The sequence below is a fragment of the Delphinus delphis genome, chromosome 13, assembly GCF_949987515.2.
Source record: "Delphinus delphis chromosome 13, mDelDel1.2, whole genome shotgun sequence".
Classification (NCBI taxonomy): Eukaryota; Metazoa; Chordata; class Mammalia; order Artiodactyla; family Delphinidae; genus Delphinus; species Delphinus delphis.
Window position 1 is genome coordinate 72,429,267 of NC_082695.1, and position 20,850 is coordinate 72,450,116.

Sequence of the window (20,850 nt, forward strand, 5' to 3'; positions counted from 1 at the left end):
AAACTTCATTCTGTCACTTTTAACAGTGCATCTTCAGGCATGTTTTTTAACTTTTCTCAACCATTACCTCAGGGGTAATAGGGCTATTATCCATATATAGGGATTATAGGGCTATAATTATAATTTATATGTTGTATAAATTTATAATTTATATAATTATCACAAGAGGTTATTGTGGGGATTAAAGCACGTGACAGTACATGGCTGACACAAACCAGTACTCCATTATTGGCATCATTTTGAGAATTTCCAAGTATGACTTGAAAGCTAACGAGTGCACAGGTGTAGCGTTTTTGTGGCCACTGGCAATATTGGACAGTCTCAACCTTGCCCCAGTGTTCCCATTTTAACATAGAGATTGGGAACAATTTCAAAAGAGATTTAATGTGAGATGAATGAGGACCTACAGTCATGATGATGAGAGGCTTAAGGCTGGCTTTAGAAGAGGGAGGTAGCTACTCAGTGACAGTCACACTAAGTCTGCCACAGCCTCAGCTGGGCGGGCTTTTAAAAAGCACCCTGGGGGCTTCCCTGGTGGCGCAGTGGTTGAGAGTCCGCCTGCCAATGCAGGGGACACGGGTTCGTGCCCCGGTCCGGGAAGATCCCACATGCCGCGGAGCGGCTGGGCCCGTGAGCCATGGCCGCTGAGCCTGCGCGTCCGGAGCCTGTGCTCCGCAACGGGAGAGGCCACAACAGTGAGAGGGCCGTGAACCACAAAAAAAAAAAAAAGAAAAAAAAAAAAAAGGCATCCTGGGCCCAGCCCTGAAATCCAGATTCTGTTGGTCTGGGATGAGGCCCAGGTGACTCCAATGCGTAGGAAGGTTGCTTATGACAGAATCTCACTGCTCTATACACTAAACAAGAAATTTTTAGGAAATGCTAGAGGCAGCCATGTGTGGGGAGCTGGGTGGGTGGAAACGGCTGTAGGACATTGACAAAGTCAGTATTGAAGTCATTTGAATTGCTGCAGTATTAGCCTCCCATCTGTCTCCAAAGCAGGTCAGCTACACAAGTACCAAAGGCGAAGGGGGCTGCTGGCGTGAGGATCACGTATTAGGAAGAAGTTTCAGGCAGGAAAGGGCCGTGAGATGAGTCCCACGAGAGCAGGAACTCAGAACCAGGTGTCTGTGAGGTGGACACTTGGCAGGGATATGGGATGGGCTTGTGACGCTTAGATTACAGGGACAACCAGAGAAAAGGGAATGTGAGTCCACGTGCGTGAGGTGCGCTGCTCGGGTTCTTGGTTTGACGTCACCACAATCTTGACTCCGTTATCCCCACCTAATCCCACAGCTCTCCCTCAGTATTTAAAACTTTTAGCCCATTTATACAATTAAAATCTAATCTAACTGAGCCTAACCTCGTCACCTAAATTCTGATCAAATGAACTGCCTAGTTGCATCCAGTTAGAGCTCATTCCCATTCTTACATGTATTTTTCATTTAAAGATAGAGGCCAAATATACTACAAATGCCCCATTTCCATCTGTCATTTTACTTAACTGCAAAATAAGATATAATCTAATGTGTCCAAAATTAATACAAAAAGGATGATAAAAATGATGTAACTAGGACCCACATCTAATTTTTAAAAACCACTCCTTTTCATTACCATGTACTTTTACTAATACCTACCAAATTCAGGAATATCTAGTTTCACATATACAAATCATGAAAAATAAAGATTTAAAAAATGCAAAAGGCATGAACTAATTAATGTGAAACAGCGACAATCAGCTTAAAAAAAATTAAGTTAGCAAAGAGTTTTTACGTGTATCCATTTATTGATTGCTGGGAATACAGCTCATTGAGGATACATGACATGCATTTTTGGGGAAAATTAACCAAATCTGAAATGAAGCCATTCAATAAGCCTGCAAGTTAATAAGTTAGCATAGATTAGACTTAAAGACACAGTGTGGGGTGACTCCAACAGCCATGCAGGGCTGTCATGAAGATTCCAGCTGCAAATACTTTTGGAACTTATTTATTTACTTTTAAAAAATAAACTTATTTTTGGCTGCATTGGGTCTTCGTTGTTGCGCGTGGGCTTTCTCTGGTTGCAGGGTGCGGGCTTCTCATTGCAGTGGCTTCTCTTGCTGCAGAGCACGGGCTCTAGGCACGAGGGCTTCAGTAGTTGTGGCTCACGGGCTCCAGAGTGCAGGCTCAGTAGTTGTGGCACATGGGCTTAGTTGCTCTGCGGCATGTGGGATCTTCCTGGACCAGGGGTCGAACCCGTGTCCCCTGCATTGGCAGGCAGATAGATACTCAACCACTGTGCCACCAGGGAAGCCCTAATTACTTAGGAGCTGCCAGGGAAGAGTGAAGATCACCCTGCCTCTTTAGTTTGAACTAATGCTAGGAAGAATGCTGTTCACTGAGGTGCCAAAAAACAAAAACAAAAAACTTGCTCTTCCTTCAAACTGTTTAAGGCCACTCCACTTTTACAAATTCTTCCAAATAAATTCGTATGCTTTAGAATTATATAAGCAGCTATCAGATTTAGAAAAGATTAACAACTGAGGCAAAAGACTATTCATTTCATTCCTGTATCTACTGCTGATTTATACTCTGTTCTAATACTAGCAGATTTTTACAGCATATTGTCAATTTTTCCCCACGGTGTGTGTTTTCACTCACTGATACAATAAAATGATATAAATTAAAGAATTCCAGTTACAATTATAAGGACAGAAAGATTAAGTTACTGGAATGTCTCAGACTGTAAGTTAAAACTAATCATGTATGTGGTATATATGACACAAAGGTTATAACCTAAAATTGGATAAAATGCTGAAATATACTCATGACGGCAGTTACATGCCACATATTTTCCCCCAAACTTTGTAATGGGTTTTTTTTCTTAAAATGACACTATCAATGTCACTTGATATTCAAATGACTTGGATTGCTTTTCACGGTAGCAGGAATAAAAAACAAAAAGAGAAAACAGAAATGGATATACCCCAGTGGAATAAAAAAGGGAAGATTTTGGCTGTTTTTTTTTTTTTTGAAAGAGGCAGCCTGTTCCTTCCATGAACCGTGTTCTTTGCTTAAATCTCCAGGAGGAATCGGTTATGGCTTGCAGCGCTGGACAAATCGAGGGTATAAGCATACATCTCGGATGTGGTATCTATCCAGAATCCAGGTTAAGAATCGTTCCAAGCCCAGGCCATAGCCTCCATGTGGACATGTGCCATATTTTCTCTGTTTAAAAAGGGAGAGAGAGAGAGAGGGAGAGCGATAGAGAGGAATAAATGCTCAGTTTAAAATTCTGTCCAGAGTCTCACTGGCAGTCCAGTGGTTAGGACTCTGCGCATTCACTGCCATGGCCCCAGGTTCAGTCCCTGGTCGGGGAACTAAGATCCCGCAAGCTGCACAGCATGGCCAAAAAAGAAAATTAAAAAAATAAATTTTGTCTGAAATAGTTAAAATTTTCTACTGTAAAATGAGTCAGCTTATTGTGGTTAAGAATTCAACCCCTTACAGCTGATTCACTTTGCTGTACAGCAGAAACTAACACAACATTGTAAAGCGACTATACGCCAATAAAAATTAATTGAAAACAACAACAAACAAAACAACAAAAAGAATTCAACCCTTAATCTATACTCCTTCATGGACCACATGTGAAAAAATAATTTGGTATGAAAAATAAACCAAGGATTTGCCACCCTGGAAAGAAGAGGTTTCAAACTTTTAAATTAAGTTAATGTCTCTGTTTATCAGAAGAAAATGAAAGACTAGATACTGGTAGCATCTAATGACATTGTAAAAAATTCAGTAGCTACAAGCAAGGCCAGGAGTTAATAGGTTTTCAAGTTAAGTTAACATATTATTGGCCAAAGACAAAACTAGTAGTATTCCCATGCCACATTATAACCATGAAACTGAATATAGCCCATTCAAATTTCAAAGTATCACCCTGAATACTTCCCTTTTAAAAGTTTCAATTTATACAGAACTATTACAGTGAAGAAAATTTAAAGTGATTAACAAAATTTCTTTTTACCTGATCTGTGTACCAGTAATAGGGAGTGGGGTCAATTCCTTCTCTTTTATAACCTGCCAGTATCTCTTCATTATCCCAGATACGCATCGAGCCTCCCACAATCTCACCGACATTGGGCATCAACACGTCGACCTTTCAAAAATGAGTAAATAAAATGCGGTTACTACTAGGCTCTCAGTCACGGCTTTGCTCTAGAGTTTAAGTGAAAATCATAATTAAGCTCCTATAACTAAAGGAGCACAATGATCACGCATAATTCAGATATTATTCAAATTCTATAATTTAACAAGATAGGTTAAACCCAATCAGAGGACAAAAAACACTTCTTTAAGTACTGTAGATTTATAATGAAATATTTGCTGTGAGCTGTATCTTATTCCAGTGGCAGTGCCCACCCCTTTAAAAAGCAAAATCTCTAATACTATTTGAATCCCAAACTGACAGATTCAGTAAGGCGGGAATCCTCGGGACATCGCTGCATATAGAAGGACTTGATCTCCACAGGAAATCGACACAGCAAGATGGGCTCATTAATGGTGTCTGTCATCAGTCTCTCAGGAGCTTCTGGGATATCCTGAGGTTAAACAAGACTTCATTAACATTTACAACTCGAAAGGCAACGAGACAGAAGCAGCTCTTTGACCCGGTAGCAGCCCTTCATCTTATTCATGCAACGGAGTCCAGAATACACACCCACCCATAACCCATAACCACGTGGGTGTTAGGGACAATTTCTGCAAAATGAACTGTAAATAGATCTGTCTCCTCCTGCAGTATATCTGTGCCATATTGCTTGAGGAACGAAAACACACACACAAAACAAACAACCTCCCAGATACTGCTCAGTTTTTTTTTTTTCCCAGTGGCCAGTTTTATCTAGGTCTGAAGCAAACGTAGTCCACTCAGTCCCACAAGGCATAAGATCATCAGTGAATGCTCCACAACTTCAGTGATCTACACAGAGTACGTTATTAATAACACCAATCTTTAAACTCTCCTGTTCTCTCTGCTTCTTTCCTGTTACAATAAATCTGCATGCCTTCAGTGGCAGTAAGGCACAGTCATAAGACAAATGACCAGTGTCAAGTTTATAAGTGTAACCACACCTGGAGCAGTTAGCCAAGACAGGTTAGATGATGATGAATCAAGTTAATCTGCTTCCCTCTCAAACATCCTTCAGTAAACCACACATAAATTCAAGTTAAAACTGAAAACTCTTGTCCCAGTAAAAACAGATTGAGAGAATTGGACAAGACTCATTGATTTGTTTAATGTAAGAAACTGAGAAGGAGCTTAGCCATCACCTGGCACAGCTGTTTTCAAGCTCATCCCTGGAGCCCTGCGTCGTCTAAAGTCTAGAGAGGAAACGGGAGGTGAGTGGGAGAGCTCTGGTCTCTCTGCCTGTAACCGCTTTACATATTAGAGTCCTGCATACAATTGAACTGGGGGAAAGGGGTCGTACTGCACATTCCGAAAAGTTTGAAGACCTCTTCTCTACTCTAGCGCCCTCATGTGTATGGGATGATACTGACACAAAGAGGAAACGCTGACACACATGGAGGACTTCCTGCACCTCGGCCCTGCTAAGCATTTAGCTCATTAAGTTCTCATAACTTTGCAAGGTGGACGTTACCTCCAAGGCAGAGACAGGAAACCAGAGAGCGGGGTCGCTGGCCTTAAGTTAACCAGCAATAAGGACAGAGGTGGGAGCAAAGCCCACCTGGGGGGCTTCTTACTCCAAAGCTTGTGCTCTTTCCGCTCAATCACACTACTCTGCTGAGTGCTGGGCGATAACAGTTCTCAGGTTTTCAGCACAGAATCTGGTTATTATACATCATCAACTGAATTCATGATACAATAAAAGTAATTTACATAGACCCAGTACACTGTCTGTCCTCTGTAAATTCTTTCTAAAAACGAAAGAAAACTCTAGTTAGCAGCTATTACTCACATTTCATCTGTAAAACAGATTTGCAAATACTATGTAAAGAGTGGTTAAATGCATAGGCAAGAGGGCTTAGAATAATGTTAACAATCTATACCCCCAAAACATGCTGGGAGGGTGGTCCTGGGCAAGACAGACATGCTCAGTGTATCTGGGGCACCGGGCTGCCTTCCCCAACAAAGCCTCCTCTCTTGGTTTTGCATTTTAATCAGTGGTGATTTTCTTCTTTGAATTGCCTCCAGGTGAAGGAGTTATAATTCACTGTTTTGGGGGGAGGAATCCTTTTTGAAAGAGCCAGATGGTTTCTCTAGAAAACCAAAACAAATGTATACACATACCAACACTCTGCATGTGATTTCAAAGTTTATAACTTTCTTAAGCATCCTGCCAGTCTAAAGAATTATAGCTAGAGCTGGTAAGTCAAGACCACAGAGTGATCATGGAAGAGGAAAGAGATAAAGGATGGGGTGTGAAGGAAGGCTACAAACTTGCTAATATTTACTGAACACTACAGAAAAGGCACTGCTCTAAGGTCTACTCTACCTCTACTAAGCCATGGATCCTCAGACAACCCCAAGAAGGAGGGTCCGTGGTTATCATTTATTTGACGACAGCACATGCCGTCTGCATTACTCGTTAATTAACCGCAAGTAGCAATCCACTTAAGCAAAAGGCTACCTTTGAAACAACGACTAGAAAGGAATACATACCTCTCCAAATTCATAGAAAGTTCCATCTTCTTTCTTTATATTGTGTTCTTTTAGCCACACAATAGCATCTGAATAGTTCATCCGTTTGAAAGGCCGTTTGGGGGGCTTGAAGTTCTACAGCAGAAAGGAGAAATACAGTGTACATAAAGAAACCATTCACACTAACGTTTCCATTTTAAGCAACACTATTTATCATTATTATAAAATGTTATTTCAGACTTAAAAACAATGTGGTGAATTCCCTGGCGGTCTAGTGGTTAAGACTCCACACTTTCACTGCTGAGGGCCTGGGTTCCATCCCTGGTTGGGGAACTAAGACACGCAAGCCACGTGGCACGGCCAAAAAAAAAAAAAAAAATTAGTCTGGAAATGAGTGAAGGGAGTCCAAAAGTATAAACTTCCAGTTATAAAATAGGTAAGTTCCATTAACAAGATGTAATGTATAGCATGGTAACTAGAGTTAATAACTCTGTATTGTTTTAGATATATAAAATTATTATGCTGTACACCTAAAACTAATATAACGTTATATATCAATTATACCTATATATATATATTAATCATTTATTTCAAAGCTATTAAATCTATAAAAACCTAAAAAGAATCTATTGAAAAAAACCTAAAAATCTAAAAAAAAGACTTCACTGCCTTCCGAAGCAGGATCCTAATTTTGTGTTTCCACACAGTGGCAGACCTACCGGGTTGAGGTCACGCACCACGCTTGCTACGGGTGATTTCAAGACTCTATCGACCACGTCACAGACCAAGTCCTCCAACCGGTTCAGGAGCTCCTCAAAGGTCAGGAAAGGGCACTCTGCTTCCACGTGAGTGTATCTGAGGAACAAGACAGTAGCTCAGAGCCTCTCTTCTTTTCACTAAGTTTCTCTTAAGCAAGGGTTTTAATGCTGGGAAACTGTCCAGAAAGGGAAAACTCCCGCCCTGCTAATCAACTCCCAACTCTCCAGAGTAGTTTTAGCCCACCCGCCTTCCTTTCCACCTTAATAGTCATTTCTTGTTTATTCCTCAACACATATAAAGGATCAAGACAAAGTGAATGAACGGACCTTAGTGAGTTATGGCCTAAGACGCAAAACTTCTTAGACAGTTTCCATGAATTTATTCAACTGCCCTTCATATAGCCTCTTAATACCTCAGAGGTTTTTACACAGACATCATTTACCTACATCAAGATTGCTTCTCTAGACATATTTTCTTAAAAAAAAAATTTTTTTTTAAATAAAAACAAAATGACAATTATGTACTCAGCCAGGTGCCTTCGTGTTCTGGATTGTTCTGCCCTGTATGACTGTGCGATACAAAAAACATCTCCCAGAGCTGGAATGCACGTCTCCAGGTACAGCTGAGAGGACTGAGTCAGATACGCCTCTTCCCCAAAATAGTCCAGCTTGAAGAGTGTGGCACCGCCTTCCACTTGTGTTTGCACTAACGTTGGAGGACTGATCTATTCAGGCGGAAAGGAGTAAATAAAGGCCTTCTGTGAGCACCACTGTTTAAGTTCAAAACTGCCAAGAGGCACTGTTTGCAAAGGATGATGAACGCGTACTTACTTCGCAGTACCCCCTGTCGAAGAAGTGATCTCTAAAGCACCTGGTGACCACAGAACGCGCTTTTAGGATTTTGGACATGTTTTCTCCCCGGATCATCATGTGTCTGTTGTTGAGCTGGACGTCAACGTCAGACTCCTCGTTGATTAAGTTATCAGCGCCTCCAGCGGGGGCCAACCCGATCAATTCCCAGAAGTCGCAATTCAGCTCGTGGCCCCCTGGAGCCTGCATTTTTTAAAGAGGGGTCGGGAGGGAGAAGGAAACAGAAAATTCACAGTAGGAAAGATTCTAATTTATATAAAAGTTTTTAGTAAGCTCATATTTCTAAGAACCTTATCATTATTAGCCTACCCTTCTAAAAACGAAGACCCGATAATTGAATTTTATATTTATTTAATATTTCTTTCAGACTAAACACACGTACACAATTTTTAAAAAATAGAAAAGCACAAACCAGAAAATAAGATAAACTATAATCCCACGACTTGGAGTAACCACTAACTATTGTCAACATTTTGGTATACCTTTCTAGCCTTTGCCCAATAATTTAAAAGTAACATAATACACACATTGAAAAACTCCTTAAATACAAAGGTTTTACTAAAAGGTGTTTCTCTTTGGAATACATATATATATATATATATATATATATATATATATAGTAAAAATTCAAATTCTCCCTAATAATTCCATTGAAAGCATTACATTTTAGAAACCACACAGTATGAAATATATAGCTATCTTGGTACCAAACACTGGACAGCAAGTAATATCACAAAAACCATTCCATTTTGCAATCACATTACTTTCAAGGAAAATTCAGTAAACTTGAACGAGATATTCACTCTTAACATAGGTTCCTCACATAGACTCTGGGAGACAGTATTTCTAGTCTATCAGGAGGACACTATGGGCTCCCTCTGGTGGTTGATATGTCACGTTTGTTTGTTTTCTTTCCCAACAAACAAATATAACCACAACTGCTACTTGGTCAATAATTACCAACAAGTAACTCTAACTGGTATAGGTTACATGCCTGTTGGCTGGGGAACAAACAACTCTCTATCAAGCCTAGCTTTAAGTTTTTTAAAAAGAGGCTTTCAAGTTCTATTTTAAAAGTTTCAGATTTATTTTATTTATTAAATATTTATTCGGCTGCGCCGGGTCTTCGTTGCAGCATGCGGGATCTAGTTCCCTAACCAGGGATCGAACCTGGGCCTCCTGCATTGGGAGCGAGGAGTCCTGACCACTGGACCACCAGGGTAATCCCCAAAGTTTCAGCTTTAGATCACTGTTCTTTCCTGAAAAACTTTTGGTAGACTAAATTTTCATTTCCACTTAGCTGAAAAATTATTCACACACACACAGCAAATTGTTCTCACCCATGAAGTTTATTCAGGAATTCCTCAGGTTGAAAATCCCTGAGATTGTTACAAGAGCACACAAGCTGTACAGTATACATATCTCACCAGGAAAGGAAAAGGCATCCTAAATTTAGCAAGGGCGTCACATTTGTCTAGTTATATGCCAAATACCAAAAGTATCAATACAAATAAAGACACTGGAAAACAAACAAGTACACAACTCTTCTCTTAGTGAGGAACTCAACGCACTCACCTGCTTGCCCTTTGGGGTAAGATTTAGCATTCCATACACTGCGACACTACTCTCAGTGGACAAGACTACTCCATTGTAACACTGACACTGTAAGAAGATCAAGTTCAAATTCAGTTACTCACATTTACATTTAAAATAGTCTACCATATAGAAAGCAAAGGGAATTACTTACAAACAAGTTCTCTCGTCCAAAACTAGTAAAATAAGACAGCCATCAAACACTCATCTATATACAGATACACACATATATATGTAAATACATACATGCACATGCATAAATAACACTAGTCCATATCTCTCAAAAGTATCTGGAAAGTTTGTTTCTCTTTTTCTTTAAAATTTAGACTATTAAAATAATACAGGAAGTTCACTTAGACTATGATAATCAATACTGGCTAAAATCATTAGGAGAAAAGTGATGGAAAACTTTATAAAGGAGGGATCAGGCCATCAACATCTGAACGCACTAATCATAAAGACAATCAGAATTATGTGCTTCATGATGTGATGTCATTGGAAGAATACAGCTTTGTCCATGAAGTAGTTATATCAAGAAGCAGCAGCAGCAGAACCTGAATCTGACCAGAGCTAACCTCCAGCTTGTAAGAAATACAAAGGATAGAGGAACATGTTAAAATACACCTTATGATGCAATCAACCAAATCCAGAATGTGAGAAGTCCCACAGGACCAATGACCAGACTTTTTCCAATAAATGGCAAGGGGGAGTGGGGTGGAGAAAAGAGAATGAAAAGGGAGATCTGTTATAGATTAAGAGTGATTTCAGAGACATATAAACTAAATGCAACATGTAGATCTTGTCTGGATCCTCATTCAAACCAACCAACTGTAAAAAAGACATCATGAATCAATTGGGAGAATCTGGCTGGATATTTAGGAGTTGTGCTAATTTTGGGGGTGTGTAATAATGGTAGTGTGGTTATATTAAAAATATTTCTTCTTGGTGATGCATATGCAAGTATGTTTATATGAAATATGATGTCTGGGAGGTCAAAGGGGGGAGCAGTAAACCAGAACTGGCCAAATATTAATCATTACTCGTTACGGACTTAACGTGTATCTGCGGCAAATTCATATGTCGAAACCCTTCTCTGCTCTCTGCTATGTGAGGATGAGCACACAACGGGAAGTGGGTAGTCTGCAGCCCAGAAAAGGGCCCTCACCAGAACTTGACCATGCCGGCACCCTGATATGGACTTCCAGCCGCTAGAACCATGAGGAATAAACTTCTGTTGTTCACAAGCCACCCAGTTTATGGTACTTAGTTACAGCAGCTCAACTAAGATGTTACTGAAGCTGAGTGATGAGCATGTGAGGTTTCTTCCTACTGTTCCATTTTTGAGATGTTGGAAATTTCCCACAATAACAGTTAAAATAAGTATAGACCCTAAGATTCCCAAAACTAACAATAAAGTAACCTATTGAAAAAAACTGACTTTTCATCGTAAATATGAAAATATTTACCAAATCATCTGACAAGACACACTGGAGATAACCCGTACCATCACGCAACACCAGAAACATTAAATTCTTTCCTAAAAACGGGAAAGAAAAGTTTAGCTAGATTGTTCGAGAGGCACTTGGAAGCACTTTCTCATAATTTATTCTTCTGTAAAGGAACCTCCAAGGTTAAATGTTGAAAGTTCAAACCTCCCACACGGCCCCATTCCTCTGAAGGGTTCACCAGTAATATCACTACTCAGTATCTGGAAAGTATTTTGCCTTCTTCATGTTTCAAACCCTTCATACTTTTAAACCCTGTGTGAGCCTCCTGACCCACACGGTCACGGGAAAGCAAGACAGTAAGCATGTGAGTCGAGGGATTAAGTCTTATTCACCGTTGAGTCCCCTGCAATACCTAGCAAAGCGCATTCAGCGGGGGGTGATATATACTGCCGCACAGAAGCACTCTTGGTTTTTTATGCCCCCTTTCTTTTTGTGAAGGACTTGACAACCACTTACAATAAAAGACATGTAGTAAAATAATAAAAGCAGAAAGAGAAAGCAAAACATCACGACCAAGTACAAATATACTAATTATAAAAATCAACATCACTGCCATCAGTAAGTTTCAGATTTGGTTCTGCACTTCCGGTAATATACCCCCTGCTTTCCTTAAAGAATTCAATTCAATTAGACAAATATTTCCTGGATACCTCCTGATCACTGTGACTGCTTACAGTTAAGTACCATTTAAATAATTTTTAAACTTTCAATTGTCATATTAAATAAGAACCAAGTTAGGATACAAATTAGTACTTCCTTTAAAAAGCTAGCACTCTCAAACAAAAATACCCCCAAGTAAATGTTTTTTTTTTAATGTTCTTCATTATCTAAGAGCAGGGATATTGAAAATTAAAGAGAGAAAAGGACAGCTATGCCAGTTACCTTGCCTACGCAGCCTGTGGACCCAGCCAAATACCTTTACTCTTTGGCCTCTATATCCTTCTAATTCACGAATCTTCACCTGTCAAGTTAAAATAAAAAACATTTGACCCAGCATGTCATTCATCACATACCGACTTTGTCACGAATATTAGATAGATGGCAGAAAAGTGTTAAAAATTCACAAGTGGTGTAAAACTTCTGACAGTCACTCTACTACAGGTCAGAGCCAAAAAATTTCACCACACTGGAGGGGTTAAAAAAAAAAAAAATCCAAGTCTTCTTTCTCTTAGTGCAAAACTGTCAGCGAAACAATCAGAACTTCAGATACTGTTATATAAAATCAATGAATTCACGATAGCAACAAGCCTAGTCCACGCAGAGCCCTCTCTCTGCCCTCACCATCCCTCCCACCACCCTGGGTGGTGGAAGCTACTGAGGCTGGCTTTTCCCCTGAGGGATGGACGAGAGAGGGGAGGGGAGGAAGGGGTTGCAGGGTGTGGCCAAGAAGACAGCTTCCTCACTGAGGAAGCAAGAAAACAATGGCAATCCAGCAGCAGTAAGAACCCTTCGAATTCTAACCATGTCCATTCACAGTCCAGCATTCTGGTCTAGAAAGAATATAGACATAATCAAATTTCAAAAACTTTTTCTTTCTTTAAGAAATCATGAAAATCTTGGATTTCAACCTCTTCTTTTTACTGTGAGGAAACTGACACCCAGGGGAGGGTAAAATCACTGTCTGAGCCCACACAGCCCGCCCCGCCTGGATGCCAGGGCTGCCAGCTTTTAGTCGGGACAGAATTCGTTCAACACGCAATTACTAAATTCTATCAAAAAAGGAGCCCCGCAAGGACCAGCCTCGTAACTCTCAAACATTATTGCGCTCTCTCCCTTTTGAAAGAAAAGAAGGGACAAACAGTGCAAAGGAACAAAGCACGTGGCATGCCCCTCAGACACAGAAATAATAGGTTGACCCCGTGAGTCCATGATATTTGAAACGATACACATCACACTTACGCAACTTGGCTCGGGAAGACTTGGGTCGTTTTTAATGGTAATCTTCTTTGCTTCTTCCAGGTTCTTCTCTCTTCGTAAAGTGTCTTCTGCCTAGTTTTAATAACCAGGCAATTTGTTAACATGGCTTCTGGTGTCCCAACTTGAAAAATGTTCACAGAGCAAATCTACTGCTCACCTCTTTCTTTTCCCGGGATTCACTCTTCATCTGTTCTCTGTGCCACAGTTTTCTAATGTTCTTCATCTGTGATTTAGAAATAACATCCCACCTCTGGAGGGATAAACAGATATTTAATGTTTTCAAGACACTGTATTCTAATGAAGGTTTCTTCACAAAATCTAATTCTGTAAAGCTTTGGGTTCACCCTACCTCGTTTTCTTTTTGTGAATCTACGTAGATGGTAGGAAAGGGTTCTTTTCCAACTGTCATCAAAGCCTTGGGGAGGGAGGGACAAGGAAAACGGACATTTCTTTAACATTGTACAATGTTTAAAATCAAAATAACACCTGAATTATGAGGTAACTTTGATCACCTAGAAAATAATTGAGAGCCCAGAAGAAAGCGTAAGACCCCAGCAGCCAAAGGTCAATGTCGACAGAAGGAATGGCGGAACATTCAAAGAACATTCTGCTTAAGGTAGAACGTCCTTTCCCAAACAATTCTAGCAAGTCCGGTTACATATAGTTTCCCATGTGGACTAGAAACAACAGATTTTAAGTGGCCCTGGGGACCGACAGGAGGTACGCTGACAACAACAGAAGAGACAGCTGATGGCAAAGGCCAACTGCAGGGTACATCCAGACGATTAATCCTCGCGAAGAAACCAGGGAAGTCATTTCTGAAACTCTCTCAAGAGCATAGTGGTTAGGTACACAGAAGGCTAAGTTTCATTTAATTGGAAAAATTCCTGTGTGTAGAATGTATGTACCTCTTTTCACCAATACTGGGACATATCAGACATCAATATTATCATTTAATATTTTATAGTTTGTATTCGTTTTTAAAAAGATAGTTGAAAATATGTAAAAGATAAGTGTTTTATTAACTGCTTCAAATATTCCTTCAAATTTTCTCCTAAGTTATCATCAACCAAGAAATGCAATTAATGACTGTCTCTCGTGTAAGATCTGAAGCTTATGAAAACTGACCTTTTCTTAAGATCTAGTTTCCAAACCTGAAAAATACTTTTCATCTTGATTTAACACTAGTCTCAACTCAATTATTGCTACAGAGGAGGAGGGAACCTGGATCTTTTGGAAACATCCAGGAGAGTTCAGTTCCTCCTTTTAACAATTAGACTTTGTAAGGATGTTTGTAAATCACTAAGAATTCATTTACTACCTGACAGTCTGTACTGATCCCTCCTTTGTTAATCAGTGATATTGAAAGAGTCAAACTGTGATTCTCCAAATCAGAATGGCACACTTCTGCTAACAGCGACATTTTGCAAACATTCATCTAAACACTACTGTCAGTTCTGGGCAGCCACAGGAATCACCCCAGCAATCCAAAATGAGAAAGATTTCCCTCTAAGAGTTAAAAAATTAAGACCCATGGTTGACACACCAAAACATAACCAGAGTATGAGCTAAAAGAGGAGAGAATGGTCCCAGGACAGAAACACTTGATAATAACCTAAATGAATACTGTAACAAAGCTCACGAGAACAGGGATTGGCCAGACACAGATACACAGAAAGAAGTGTCAGGGCAGTGCGCTTCCTGGTGCTGTCCTGGGAGAGGGCTTTAATCAACTTCCTTATGTAGCGGCTGTAGCCATTCCAGTCTACAGGCAAGCCCACGGCTACTTGCAGAGGGATGTCTTCTTGGCCCACACCGTAACCCAATGCCATCAGGTACCTACTCAATCCTGAGTCGAAGCTCTTGAAGAACCCATCTGAACTGTATTTGGCTTTCCATGTAAGTCTGCTTAAAGAGAATACGCTAAACTCATAGGAGGATTCTACACCCTGAGAAACAATAATATATTGTTAAATTAGCATCCTGGCTTTAGGCTCCAGACTCATGAGTTCATGAGTGTCTGCTCTGTTCTTGGTACTGATATAAATCAGGTCTTTGAGTCTCAAGGCTCAAGATCACATTTGGATTCGAGTGGTAAACTCACCGAGAGAACTCTTACGAGTCAGTTTGGAAGAAATGTGAGCATAAACTCAGATGACTAAGGGAAGATGATTTTTAGTTCTACAAGAATTAAAAAACTGGCCAACTGACTCACTGGAGAGAAAAATTCCGAGATGCGATGCCGTATGGTAAGAAAAGAAGATACCTATTAAAAATGTTCAAGGGGAGGGCTTCCCTGGTGGCACAGTGGTTGAGAGTCCGCCTGCCGATGCAGGGGACACGGGTTCGTGCCCCGGTCCAGGAGGATCCCACATGCCGCGGAGCGGCTGGGCCCGTGAGCCATGGCCACTGAGCCTGCATGTCAGGAGCCTGTGCTCCGCAACGGGAGAGGCCACAACAGAGAGAGGCCCACGTACCGCAAAAAAAAAAAAAAAAAAAATGTTCAAGAGGAATTCCCTGATGCTCCAGTGGTTAGGACTCGGCGCTTTTGCTGACAAGGGCCCAGGTTTAATCCCTGGTCGGAGAACTAAAGATCCCACAAGCCTTGAGGCGCGGCCAAAAAAAAAAAAAAAAAAGTTTAGACGTAGATCATCTAATACCCTTAAAGCTACATATCTGTATATACCCCTTACTTGCCCTTCTCAGAAAGTTCTCTTCAAACCTAATGCTTTAAATAAAACTCCTGACAAGTCACAGAATAACTGACATGAGTCATTAATAAATGCAAAGTCGTTTTCCTAATGAGAAAGAGGCACTACCTTAAGGCCTGTTTTAAAAGGTTTCTCCTTGGTTCCATCACCAGTAGCATCACTTCCCTCTCGGTCTGAGACATACAGCTCTGCTGTTTCACAAAAAGAGAATAAGTTACTCACTTGGCCGATAATTATCAGTCACCTCATACTGCAGCTACTTTATCCATTCTTTATCTTTGTAAACAGAACAAGCATCTGATTGGTAAAAATTATCAAGGTCCAAAAGAAATTATATCATAATTATTTTCCCACTCCCCTATCCAAGGACATCCATCCCATAAAAAGGGATTAGTTAAATTTAGCTTTCAAAAGGAACTTTGATCGTTTTCATTTGTGGTACTGCTTCTATCTACTCGAATCCCCAACAACAAAGCAATGGCTTTTCAGTTGGCCAGACCAAACTGGAAGCTTGGATGTTGCACCTTAAAAACCAGAGTGACCCTGGAGAATTCACTTAACCTTTCTGGGCTTGTTTCTGAGCCTATAAAATGAGGAAAACAATACCCATCTTGAAGTACTGAGGATGAAATATATAAATCAGATATGCTGGTGCTAGAGCAGAGAAATCAAATAAATACCCGTTTTCTCTGGTCTTTAAAGGAAACCAAAGCTCTGAGGTTAAACAAACTGAAGGCCTCACAAGGAGTAAGCGAGCAGAGACATCAATCCAGGTCTCCTAAATCTCTTCCTTTTCCTACTGCACCAGATGGTCTCCCAGGAAATCTCAATGTAAGTGAGGATATGTAAAAAAGAATTCGCATTCTTAAGTCCTTTCCTGCCAGTCACTTGGAAGAGTCACATATTTGGGGTCTGCCCTGAGGTCTGGCCATGCCTCGCTCTGCCTACGTCTCAGCTGAATCACGGGATTTCTCGCAGTGGGGCCGGGCCGGGAGCAGCCGCCACCCGGGCCGGGAGCGGCCGCCACCCCAGCCGGGGCACCCAAGGCTCTAGGGAAGCCGGGCCTGCTCGGCGAGCGCGGACCCAGGGTGGGTCCTAGCCCCTCCTCCCTCCCACCATTCACGTAAACAGCGGCGGGGCGCCCAGTCTGCGCCAGGCACCAGGGTAAGAGCTGTATTCGGCCGGAACAAGGCTGCTGCCCCAAGCAGGAGCGCCGCGCCGCGCCACTTACACACCCCGGGGTCCCCGAGCCTCACTCACCTAGCACCATCCCCGCGGTCGCCCTGGTCACCTCCAAGGACATCACCTCCAACACGCCGCCGCCTTATCACCCGCAAAGTGCACCTGCGGCTTCCTCAACTCGGAGGTTGGTTGCATCAGATAATGTCGTGCAGAAGTCGTCGCAGTAAGTCACCCGAGCGTCGCGGCTCCATTGGTTACAGGAGGTTACGGAGCGTGGGCAAGCGGCGCCGCAGCCACCATCTTTGGTCCGGGCCTAAGCAACTTCCGGGTGTGGCTCCGCCCCGCTCCCCTCGCTCCCTCTCGGTGAGCTGGGGGCTCCCGGGGGCACCACCTGGGACTCCTTGGCTCCCTGACGTCCGGGTGGCGCTGCAGTCCCGATCCCTCCGGCCTGCGTCTCCCCAACTTTCCCGCTGAATCTTCCAGTTCCGCGCCACCCCCCACCTCCCGTTGTGGGCACAGTAGGGCCCTTCCGGAAACCGGATCCTGGATTGCGTTCCACATCCCCAGATAGTGGAATGCTTGTGGAATTAACGTCGTCATCAAATACATTGAGCTCCAGCCACAAGCTGGGGGTGGAGGTAAGGGTCAGGGACAGAGCTAAGGGTAGTCCTGTCTCCCATTCACTAATTGCTTTGAAATATGAAGATGTTTTAACTTTCTAACTTCAATGAACGAATGAATGTATTTCTGTATTTGTCACTCGGACTATAGGGTGTGTTTTTATTTTAAGTTACAAGGGTCACTATTACGGAGGCCGTGATAACGTTGTGAAAAGAACTAGGGCTTCAAACCTGGTTGGAATTCTGGTTCTGCCTTTTGCTGTGTGCCGTGGGATAAATGAGCTAACCCGTCTGAGCTTCAATTTCCCTATTTGTGAAGGTTGATTTAGTTCACTGCCCAGCAGTCATAGGTACTAAGTAAAGGGTAGGTAACGTCATCATTCTCAGCTTAGTGGAAGACCAGAGTTTGTCCCTGAATCAAAGGAAAACAAACTCTTGTTATGAAAGAAACTCTAAAAATAACTCTGTGCATAGGTTCCGAGTCTATCAAAAATATGAACCAGATACTTTTCTTGAAGAATATTTCCCCCAGTTTCACGGACTTTCCCCTTTTCCTCTTTGCTGAATGGTTTCTCTTTGCTCATGTGTTAGTTATCTATTGCTGCAAGGCAAATTCATTACCTCACATAGTTTCTGAGGGTCAGGCATTCGGGAGTAGCGGAGCCAGGGGTTCTGACACAGGGTCTCTCCGGAATCAAGCTGTGGGCAGGGGCTGCAGTCACCTGATGTCTTGACTAGGTGAAGATCTGCTGCCAGGCGCACACATGGCTCTTGGCAGAAGGCTGTGGTTTCACGTCAGGTGGGCTCTCCAGAGGGCTGCCAGTGAAGGGGCAGCTGAGTTCCCACAGAAGCAAGTGATGAGAGAGAGAGAGACACAGAGACACAGAGAGAGACACAGAGAGAGACACAGAGAGAGACACAGAGAGAGAGAGAGAGACTGTATTGGTTGCCTATGTTGTATAATAGATTACCCCCAAACTCCAAGGGACAGTCGTTTTCTCACCAGGAATCTGGGCAAGGCCTAGGTGGGACCTCAGGTTCTGCGTCTCTCAAAAATCGAGGTGTCAGCTGGGGCTAATTTAAGATTTTTTTTTTTAGCAGTTTGTTTTGAAAGTTGTATGTAAGATTACTCAAAAATACGGAATGCTTCACACATTTCTGTGCCATCTTTGCACGGGGGCCATGCTAATCTCTGTATCCTTCCACTTTTAGGATATGAGCTGCTGAAGTGAGCACAGGCTAAGATTTGTAAATCTCACCTGGGTGATGCTTTCCCACACTCCTGTGGGTGTCGGCAGGATTCAGTTCCTCACAGGCTGTTGGACTGAGGGCCTCAGTTCTTCGCTGGCTCTTGGCCAGAGGTCTCCCTCAGCTCCTTGCCACGTGGGCCTTTCCGGTGGGCCGCTTGCTTCATCAGAGCAAGCGAGCAGGAAGGAGAGCATGCAGGCAAGATGGAAGCCACGGTCCTTTGTATCCCATCACTTTTGCCATATTCTGTTCATTAGATTCGAGTCACTTGGTCCAGCCTACACTCAAAGAAAGGGTTTTATACCAGGGCACGAATACCAGGCGGCAGGGATCATGGGGCCATCTTAGGAAGCTCTCTGCCACAACAACTAAACCCCGAGCTGCAGTGCCTTTTCATAACCTAACCAATGAATGACATTTCATCATTTCCGCTATATGTTACTGGTCACACAGACCATCCCTAGTATAATATGGGAGAAGACTACATGGGGGGTGATTTCCAGGGGGTGGAGGTCACTGGGGGCCATACTAGAGGCTGACACCACAGCCCAACCAATGAATTTCTCCCCTTCATCCTACTTTGAGCCCCCAGAGGCTGGCTTATGTGGACACATCAGTGGGCTCTCTGGCTTCTGGTCAGATGCAGCCAATGGGGAGCACCGGCAAGGATGGAGTGAAGTAGGGGTACATATTCCCCTAGCTCCCTCATTGCAGGCTGGCTGCACCTTCAACTGAAGGCCACAGGACCTGTCAGGTGGCACTAACAGTCATCTGAACTGCCCTTCATGAATTTAGTTTCACCTGATCCATAAAATTGGATGTACACAGAAACATTCCACTGTAAAGAGGAAAGTGGGTCTACAGGACTGGGCCGGAAAATGACAGATTCCTGTAACACCTGCTTCGACCACTCCTCAACCCACACGTACAGACTCGGGATTTCCCCGTGTCCGGTCCGTGACACCTGCATAATATGCTGGCATGAGCCAGACGTGAGCAGCTATTGTATTACAGCCTTACTTGGGTGCAGCTCTGAAAAGACAGTGGCGAAGGGAGATCATCTCAGATGCTAGAACGTTGAGTGGATGACTGGTTTTCCACTTCTTACATGAGTGGAGATGGCCTGAGGGACTGATGGACACTGGCTAAAGGGTTGACCAGTTGATCAGAGACTTGGAAAGAACAAGATTAGAGATTAGGGATGGCAGTCTGGTGGGGAAGTATGTGGATGAATTTTTCTGCATGGGCCCAGAATGTGAAGATATCTTGCCCTGTGTAAATACCCAGGAGAAGGCATTCAGTACAGAGGAGGTCTTTGTAAACTGTGGATGTTGGCCTTTCCCACTCACACCCCCACCCCCAGCCCAAGACCCCCAGTGCTTGTTCAAAGAAACCATATACAAAGTCGCCGTAGTAACAGGATGGAGGCTATGCATGGGTTCAACGGCATGGGCTGCCCTTCATCAAGGCTGATCTGGCTGCCTGACTACCACTGCGGAGGACCCAGCCTGACAGCAGCAGAAGCCAGCTTTGAGGACCTGATAGGACACTAATCTTTGGGGGGACCAGGTGTCCAGCTGGTGGCTGGTGGGTTACATTCAACTCCTGGAGGAGGCAGCAATATGCCTGTCAACTGTAGAGTGGTTGTCCACATGCGGCTGTACCCTCCCTGCCTGCCGCCCTGGCATCTGCGGACTTAGAGAATGCTATGTCCATCTCCGCAGTACACAGCATCTTCTCTAACCAGGGAACACATTTTCAATGAAGGAAGTGTGACAGTGGGCGCATAACTGTGGAG

General features: G+C 42.7%; 1 protein-coding gene and 1 non-coding gene across 3 annotated transcripts; both read right to left on the reverse strand.

Moving 5' to 3' along the window:
• Window positions 1-1,744: 1,744 nt before the first annotated feature.
• NARS1 (asparaginyl-tRNA synthetase 1) lies at window positions 1,745-17,423 on the reverse strand. 2 transcript variants are annotated; one of them, XM_060029128.1, is made up of 15 exons: window positions 17,263-17,423; window positions 16,111-16,190; window positions 13,641-13,706; window positions 13,449-13,541; window positions 13,274-13,363; window positions 12,257-12,335; window positions 11,333-11,403; window positions 9,849-9,935; window positions 8,235-8,456; window positions 7,929-8,128; window positions 7,365-7,500; window positions 6,667-6,780; window positions 4,454-4,585; window positions 4,012-4,143; window positions 1,745-3,206 (listed from the first exon to the last, which is right to left on the reverse strand). In XM_060029128.1, the coding sequence occupies exons 1-15, from the start codon at window positions 17,303-17,305 to the stop codon at window positions 3,075-3,077; spliced, it is 1,677 nt and encodes a 558-aa protein (XP_059885111.1). In that variant the 5' UTR covers window positions 17,306-17,423; the 3' UTR covers window positions 1,745-3,074. The 2 variants fall into 2 exon arrangements, with proteins under 2 accessions (XP_059885111.1, XP_059885110.1); XM_060029127.1 differs by having other exon boundaries at window positions 16,111-16,193.
• Window positions 17,424-18,936: 1,513 nt separating this feature from the next.
• On the reverse strand, window positions 18,937-19,040 carry LOC132436712 (U6 spliceosomal RNA). Its single transcript, XR_009521863.1, has one exon. It is a non-coding gene; the product is annotated as a U6 spliceosomal RNA (small nuclear RNA).
• Window positions 19,041-20,850: the final 1,810 nt, after the last annotated feature.

Coding starts and splice junctions, on each gene's coding strand:
- NARS1 (XM_060029127.1), bottom strand. CDS start 17,305: ATGTCCTTGGAGGTGACCAGGGCGACCGCGGGGATGGTGCTAG. Junction 7,501..7,928: donor ACACGAAGGCACCTGGCTGA/GTACATAATTGT, acceptor CTTGTTCCTCAG/ATACACTCACGTGGAAGCAG. Junction 3,207..4,011: donor ATTACTGGTACACAGATCAG/GTAAAAAGAAAT, acceptor CTTTTTAAACAG/AGAAAATATGGCACATGTCC.